The sequence below is a fragment of the Triticum dicoccoides genome, chromosome 2B (assembly GCF_002162155.2).
Source record: "Triticum dicoccoides isolate Atlit2015 ecotype Zavitan chromosome 2B, WEW_v2.0, whole genome shotgun sequence".
Taxonomy (NCBI): domain Eukaryota; kingdom Viridiplantae; phylum Streptophyta; class Magnoliopsida; order Poales; family Poaceae; genus Triticum; species Triticum dicoccoides.
Window position 1 is genome coordinate 797,276,067 of NC_041383.1, and position 8,790 is coordinate 797,284,856.

The window sequence follows — 8,790 nt, forward strand, 5'->3', positions numbered from 1 at the left end:
TGTCGCAAGAAATTTGGATGAAACTAATAAAAATTGCATGTTTTTGCGGAACAGTCAGAAAAATGAGTTGAGCAAATGCTAACCCATGATTCAGTTAACAACCTGTTTAGAACTAAAACAAGAAGATCAATATTCTACCAGATTTAGACAGTTTTGGCAAACTGAACAAAGAAGATAGTTGATATATGGAAAAAGGAAAATATGTCCCAAACATTTCATTGCGTCGACATCGACTCACCGAGTGGAATCGTTCCACACTTCCAGGGGACACAGCGCGACAAATAAAAAGTTGATGTGTCAAAACTCTTTAACAAAAAATGGTGTACAATTGTACATGTATCAGATCCACACACACACACACACTCACTCGTCAATCTTGTCACTGCATCGACCAGACATCATACAAGCCCAACAACAAACTACCATACCAAAAAGCAAGCTGATACACAAGCAGAGCGAGAGAGGCTACAGCATTTACAGGCACGGGCGAAGGCCTTCTGACTTCGAGGTCGAGACCAAACGAACACCTTCCGAAGCCAGCCAGCCGGTGAAACAATCATGAAGCGAGGGACACCGCCCCGCGCTCGGCTCAGGGATGATGCTCTGGCGGCTTCTCTTTCCAAATGGCAAGGATGCCAAATCAATAAGGGTTAGTGTTGTACAAAGGGCATGGATCAGTAGCAACAAAAGGTTACTACCACGGGCGTGACCTCAGGGGCTTCACCGCAGCGCGAAAACAAAGGAGCGCTCCATTGTGAGACCAGAGGGAAAGAAAGCATCTCCCGTTCAACTGTGTGTTTGTATTGATTGAGAATGTGTGGTAAGTCTACGACATAATTTCCTGGAAGACGAGACTGAGCTCCTGCGCTGTGTTTGAAGCTGCCCCTTTTCTTCTGTAAACAGAAAAGTAACAAAGTATGAGCATCATAAAGGGCAAACTCTTGTACTGACTTCAGTTCAGAATAGTGCTGGTCCAAAACTCCAATACTGATGACTGGTGGTACAGGTTATCAGTAATGTAACTATCATATTTAGATTATCCAGGATGTTCAATAAAAAAGTATTACGATTATCCGGTACCTCATAAGGGAAGGAAGCTTGTTTTTAACTTTCTCCAGTTCTATGAAGCATAAGTTGCACCTCTCCCGCCTACGATGACAAGACAAGTAAAATAACATAAGGTAATCTCTAGTGATGGCATATCAGGAAAACATTTTACTGAAACAATACCTTTGCTCTGCTTCAAGATCTACACCAACAGAAGATGGACCAACCGACACCGTTGAATGTATTACAGGCCCAAAAGTCCTGACAAGCTTCACCACCAGTTCCAGTGACACAGCTAAATGCCTGGAAAGATTTGTTGCAATGTAAAAATAAATAAAGAAATGGATGAACGGTGACATGGCAACTCACGGTAACAAAATATATATGAATCAATCAGAACTTCGGTGCAAGTACAGTCCGTTTGTACATCAGCCCAGAACATAATCATAACAATTAACAATACACAAAACAAGAAGAGCTACCTGTCAGTTTTACTCTCCAGAAGGTCAGCAAGGACAGGCAGGATACAGGTACATAAATCGAGTGTGATGGCTTCGCTTTTCTCCATCAGAACACTTGCCATATCAGCACATACCTGGAGTTCGCAGAAATCTTATAATTATGAATCAACAATGCAACGGTTATTCCATGCAGAACAGGAAAAAAAAGGTTACAGAGTACTGACAGCATGATCGGACATCTTCTCGAGCGCCGAGAAAACACCCCTGATGTCATTTCTTTGCCACATTTGATGCAGAATCTGTGAGTAAGATATGTTGGACATTTGGATCAGTGTAAATTATAGTCAGTTAAAACATTTGAGGCAGTAAGATACTGTCTGTTAGCAGTCATGTTTGGAAGACTATCCATCCACAGGTGTGCTTTACTATGCTGACTACTGAATAAGATTGTGGTATAATGCTCAATCAGCCATATTTCATTCTGAAGAAACAAACTCTATTAAATTCTGGAACATGGGACAATGCGTATATTTATATACTTTTCACATTCTATTGATAGCATGCAGCATATATCTTAGTCACTTGGTCAGTTTAAATGTAACACTGTTAGTTTGAGGATATTTGAGATTAGGAAGTCCTATTTCCCCTGCAGAATAACAATATTACACCCCAAAAGAAAAAGTGAAGCACCATACAGACCTGCAATTTTGTCAGCCGCGATCGTGTTGAACTCAAAAATAGATCATGCTCTTCGATTAGAACAGATAAAACATCCTCCTCGCTAGTTACGATATTAGTTTCAGCTGCTTGACTGCTTCCTCTCTGCAAAAGGCAAAGAAGTTGCAGAAATTAATTTGTTTATGGTTTTCTTCTTTTAATACATCCAAATTCTAATTTGTTATCTCAAAAAAAACTAATTTGTTAAACATGATATAACGGCAGTATCAAGTAGACAACAACTAAAGAGAAAAGGTTTGTGCATTGAATCAAACAGTAAGAACAAAAAATGAACAGAATGTTCGAAAAGCATATGGGTTGTCTCACATACAGATGAATACATTCGGCCTCTAGGAGCCCCCAACGCTGAATTGCTTGTTGTTGGTTCTTCGTGACTTGGGGACTGATCCCTGCCTTCCCAGTTAGGAACAATTGATCTTGTTCTTCCTGGCAATACTACACGATTCAGACCTACAGAACAACTTATTGCAAGCACCAAAGTATAGCAAATGATATACCTGCTCTTGAAACTTCAATGTAGCAGTTATCTCTTGGCTTACGCATTCTAGGAACGTCTGTAAAGGAGCACCAAATGCTCAAGCAGTTACAACTTAGTTATACATGAAATTTACAGGTAATTTTAAAATTGTGATGCATGATTTGTCAAATAAAAATTGTGAAGCCAAAACACAAAGGAAAACTAATAACTCAATAAGAGTAGAGAATTCCCAAAGCATTTAGAAAATAAGTTTTCACAGCCAAACAAAGATAAGATTCATTAATCAAATTTACAAGCAACTATTGCATATGGAGAAGATCTAGCTACAGAAATGATTAAAGAACCTCGAACAAATAAATTTAGTTGTTCCTAACACTTGATTCAGTACAGGACAAAAGGGAATGGAAATTTCATTACTCATACAAGAATCATGTTTCGAGCACATGATGCAGGAAATCAGACCCTACTTTTTAGGCAAATCAGGCACCACTAATGGTTGTGAAACAGAATTCAAATCAAACTACAGCAGCATGTAAAACAGATAAGCATGTTAAGGCAAGGAACATACAATTATCATTCCGGTGGCTCGTATTTGATTCTGCTGAACCTGAAAATCCCGACCTGTAAACTGTACCATGTTTTACATCTTCACGAGTTTCTTCGGGAATCACTGTTTGAACAGCACCATTCCTCCGAGGAAGAAATATTTGACAAGTAAGGTCGTCACTTTCAGTATCTTTGCTTCCCACATCAATTTTGTCCGCATCAACTTTATTGGTTGATTTCCTTGGTTCAGCATACCTTGATTGGATCCTAAATGGTGATACTCTTCCGGCAGAAGGTTCTCTCCTAGAATCAGAGGCCATTTCCATTCTTGAAGTTGCTCTAGGAACAATAACAGGTGCTTCATCAGTGCTTTCTTTTCTTGAATCAGTAGCAGACTCAAACCTTCTGCCTGCCTTCGGAAGAACAGGTACAGAATCAGAGGCCATTTCCATTCTTGAAGTAGCCCTGGGAACGACCGGTGCTGCATCAGCACTTTCTTTCCTAGAATCAGCAGCAGATTCCAACCTTCTGCCAACCCTACAAACAGCATCAGGTGCTGAATCAGAGGCCATTTCCATTCTTGAACTTGTTCTGGGAACAACAGCAGGTGCCACATCAGCACTTTCTGTCCTAGGATCAGTAGCAAGCTCTGCCCTTCTGCTTGCCTTCGAAAGAACAGGGGGCACATCAGCAGCATAACTTCTTGAACCAGTACCAAGGTCTGCTCCTGAGCTAGTTCTTGGGATGATAACAGCAGCAGGCACCACGTCAGTTTTACTGAAATTATGAAGATTAGAAGTGCTGTTACTCTTCAGTGAACTTCTCTTTAAAGTGGTGCCACCAGATGCAAAAGTTGAATTTCCAGCTGTTCTAGTACTGGAGCCAGTTCCGACCCTTTGAGGAGTGCTTGGGACCATGCCACTTGCTTCATTATCGTAACAAGAACAGACAAAGGACAGATTAGACATATGTTGCGTCTCAAACACTAAATTACAAACATGTCTAAAAAGAGAAGATCAGTGACATACAAGCTGTTGGCTTAATCTCCTTGGGTGCAGAATCTGAATTTTGAGAAACTGAGAGCCTTCCTGTAGAAGCCTTTAAGTTATTCTCTGAATTTTGTAGAGCTGATGATCGCCCTATGTTAGCCCTTGAACCACTGTCGTTTTGTAATGGCATAGTGCCACCTGAAGAAGCCTTCAATTCAGAACGGCCATTAAGTAATGCTGAAGTACCACTTGCGTGTGGCTCAAGACGCTGCCAATTTATTGTTTGGTTAGCGGTCAACTAAAAACAAGAGAAGACAGATAATAAGATATTGGTATTAGCAATGCAGCTGAGACGCCAATAGCATACCGTTAGATCAACAACCCATATTCCAACACAACTCTGATTAGAAGAACAACCAAGAAGTTTTCCCTCATGGACATTGAGATCCGATAGTCTAGACCATCCCACATCTACAGTGTCATGGCATCTTATTGGTTCCCAAGAGAAAACCTGCTTAATTTAAGAGAAGTTATCTCTGAAAGACATGGAAACGAAAAATCTGCAGTAACAGTCACATGAGGAAACAGCAATACTACCTTTAAGCTCTCGTGCAACCCACATAACAGAGATCTTCCGTCAGGATTGAATGTCATAGATCGTACACCTGTCATCTGATATTGCAGTAGAAACATTAGCAAATAACTATATGAATATGATAAGGGATCTTACTTCAGCACACCTAATTCATTTAAGCTAACAAATTTCAGTACAGATCAATGGAGGAGATTACAACTAATCCCTTTAGTTTGAAGGGTAATATGGTTTATTTCACATGGAGGGGATATTTAGCCCTGCCATGACCAATGCCAAGCAAGCAAGGTTTACAAGTCGACGAGTCGTTCCGAGGTTGAGACTCATAGACTAAGCGTGACTAATCGACACTAGTCAACACTGAAGTGTAGTCAGCCTTGGAGTTGAGACTCATAGACTAGTCTTGACTAGTCCTTGGACTCATAATCTATGCAAGTAAGTTGAACTGAAATTCACTGCAAGACTTTCTTTCATGCATGATCTTTTTAGATTCTATATAAATTTAACCCATCTAAGCAATAAGAGAAGATAGCATCAACTAAGGTGATATTAGTTTCTTCCCATTCTTGCACTGCTTCGATGACTCAGAAGGGAGAAACCTATTAATGCTATTATTGAGTAAATAATGTCCCAACTCCCAGCCAAGGTGCTATTTGTTTTACTCTGGCTATTTTTTTATTAAAATTGGAGGCAAGGTCTCTGCTGCAGCCACCAATTGGGGAACCAGTAGAGAAAATAAACAAAAACAAAGAAAGCATATGTTAAATGGATATGTGGTTATATAAATAATGTTATTTCAAATGTCTTCTCTATAGAACATCTTCTGGCAGTCTATATTAGCCTCAGTTGTCCATAGATGGCACTTGTCACTAAGAGAGCACATAAGGTACTGGTTGTATATTTAAGCTAGTATCAGAATTCTTATTGTATCATTAACAATTACAACACTGGATTAAAGTTAATACAGTTTTCTATCTAAAATTGCCACCCCTGACTAGTTTTTTAAAGCGTGTGTACTAAAACATCCCACAAGGTAATTACTTTGTAAAGCTAATGACATAAAGACATGATGCTCACCGCAACAGATGGCAATGTGATTTAGGGCATTGAGCATCACAGAAGTTCAACGATGTCATGAGCACTATCGTGGCATGCTATTTCCTATTTAGTTACATTTTCCTTCAAACGCAGGAAGAGGTTTTCAGGTGTTTCCCCTGTGTTTGTTTTTTCAGACAATACTTTTGGGACTAAATAAAAGAGACACCAACATTTATTCTCCTACATTATGGTTCTGGAACCAGTAACCTCAAGCTTAAATAAAATTCTGGGTTGCCATGTTTGACAAAGTTAAACTGGGTAGGGTGGATAATCTTCACAGGAAAGTCGAATAGAAAGGTATACCTCAGGTCCAGTAGATCCAATCAACTCAAAGGTCTCCAAATCCCAGAACTTGACAGTTTTATCAGCTGAACCTGAGTGAGCCAACCAGTTTCATGTATCAAACTCATAGTTGCAAATCAGACATAGGACAGGCAAAGATAACTTCTGACACTGACAGAAATAGCTGATAGGGAAATTAAGGTTGAGATACATGATAGATGCCACAAATTAAAATGTCAGAACAAGACAATTTGACATTTGCAATCCCGGATAGTAAACAAATGGAAGTTAATTAAACTGATAGGTGGGCCTAGTCAAAATATTGCATGTGGGCCAGTATGCATATGATGTATAACTTATTACCATAATGGTTCATTTTCGGACCAAGTCTTTAAATAGCATGTACATTCTCAATGAGCATTAAGTGTTTTCCCTAACAAGGAGGAAAGACAGAAGTTCGATAGTTAAATAAAGTACTAAAAGGTACCTACTACAACAAAAAGGGCAAAGAAAAGTTAACATATAGATAACAGACAGTATTACAAACTGTAAATCCAACCTGTTGCCAGAAGGAACTCATGGGGATGGAAATCAATGCACTGAATTTGACCCTCATGGGATTTGAACTCATGCAGTAACTTTCCAGCTGTCAAATCCCAGATCTGCCAAGGCCAAACCGATTATGAGTTCAATACAGTAGGAAATGCAATGATCATACTGAGTTTAAGTACAAGAAAGACAGGTTGTGTGCAGAGAATTTAAATTTAACTCATACTAAATTATAAGCACACGTATACAGTATGTTATCCAAAGGATCATGAAAGAAATGAAACCACATGACCAACACTAGCAACTGAAATACACAAAAGCATTGCTAACAAATCTAACCTTCACTGCACTATCTTCACCACCAGACACAACCCAACGGCCATCAGGTGTGAATCTAATAGCATTCACCCCTCTGGTGTGGCCTTTGTATGTGTGGATACAGCCCTTCCTTCTTATATCCCATATCTTCAGATTAGTGTCCAAAGACCCAGAGGCAAAGAATTCACCAAAAGGATGGAAATCAACTGACATACAGTTTGATCTATGTCCAGTAAGCGTGCGGACGACTGCACACATAACCAGCCAAGTTATGAAAATAATAAAAGATAACGACACAGCATGGATGTTCATAAACACAAATAGGTTAAGTCATGTATCCATAGTTACGTACTCTTCGCCTCCTCTAGATCCCATAATTTTACTGTCCCACTGGCTGCTCCTGCAGCCACAAATACTTCTGTGGAATCAAAAGCAACTGACTCCACAGCACTTGTATGCCCTGGTAAACTCTGTACAACCAAAAGATAAGAAAAAAGGTGAGTCAAGTTAATTGGGGAAAAAGGAGAATCAAATTAACTGTTTCATCAACTAAAAACATTATATGTGACAATCTGATAACTACAGCAAGCTTTCTCAAACACATAATCATGTAGTAGGTCGAAACCAACATAAAGAGAAGCATGCTGAAGTCATCAAGGGCTAAACTGGTGAAATTTTCATCCAGCAATCAACTCAAGGTTCAGTCAAGAGTTTATGAACTACTCCCTCCATAAACTAATATAAGAGCGTTTAGAATACTAAAGTAGTAATCTAAACGCTCTTATATTAATTTACAGAGGGAGTACTTCAGAGTACTATTCGCCTACTCAACTACGCAATCACCTTTAACAGACTAGGTAATACATACATATTAGAGTCAGCAAAAGAGAAGTCGAGAAGTTTTACAGAGGGAGTACTTCAGAGTACTATTCGCCTACTCAACTACGCAATCACCTTTAACAGACTAGGTAATACATACATATTAGAGTCAGCAAAAGAGAAGTCGAGAAGTCGAGAAGTCTTACCGATATCGAATTGGGCTTCCCGATAGCCCAAAGATTAACCTTATGATCCTCTCCTCCAGTGACAAGGACCCGCGAGGTCTTCCTCCCGATCTTGAGGCAGTTGACATTGGACGCGTGCGCCACAAACTCCTCTACGGCAAATGGGAGTCAAGGCAACGCAATGTCGCAACTTTAGCAAGGAAATTAACCCCAGGCATTCCATGAACACGCCGCGTTCGTAGCAATCCGTGCTTCACACTTAATAACACAGCATAACGCGCTACCGATGACTGGCCAGCGAGCACCGAACAAGCCCGGCATGAAGCAGCAATCGCGCACAAATAAATCTCACCCACGCCGCCACGTCGTGCGCCGCTCTGCCAATGTCAACCGCGAGGAGAGACGCAGAAAGCCTCTCCCGGAGCCGGCCAGCGGAGCGAGCGCGACGGCGGAGGACGCATCGGTCAGACGGACTCGCGGCATGCAGCTGCCTCCCTCCCACGAAGAAACAATTTGAAAAAAAAAACGCGGCGGAGAGAAAAATAATCTGGACGGAATCGAGGATACGGAGCTTGTAGGCGCGCTTGGTGTTGGTCGTCATGCCGCCGGTCGCCGCGCCTCGCCCTCGCCTCACCGCCGCGCCGCCGGCCCCAATCTCATGCGCCGCCCAGATCGCGCCGCCGGCCCG

The 8,790-nt window shown here is 40.9% G+C and overlaps 1 protein-coding gene across 1 annotated transcript; it reads right to left on the reverse strand.

Annotated features, from left to right (window-relative positions):
* Positions 1–280: 280 nt before the first annotated feature.
* Positions 281–8,784, reverse strand: LOC119366391 (katanin p80 WD40 repeat-containing subunit B1 homolog KTN80.3-like). The gene is made up of 18 exons (XM_037632117.1): positions 8,670–8,784; positions 8,124–8,254; positions 7,451–7,568; positions 7,120–7,346; positions 6,791–6,893; positions 6,253–6,323; positions 4,857–4,931; positions 4,627–4,770; positions 4,299–4,527; positions 3,293–4,195; positions 2,744–2,800; positions 2,557–2,672; positions 2,208–2,330; positions 1,733–1,807; positions 1,530–1,642; positions 1,231–1,350; positions 1,081–1,149; positions 281–893 (listed from the first exon to the last, which is right to left on the reverse strand). The coding sequence occupies exons 1-18, from the start codon at positions 8,701–8,703 to the stop codon at positions 827–829; spliced, it is 2,775 nt and encodes a 924-aa protein (XP_037488014.1). The 5' UTR covers positions 8,704–8,784; the 3' UTR covers positions 281–826.
* Positions 8,785–8,790: the final 6 nt, after the last annotated feature.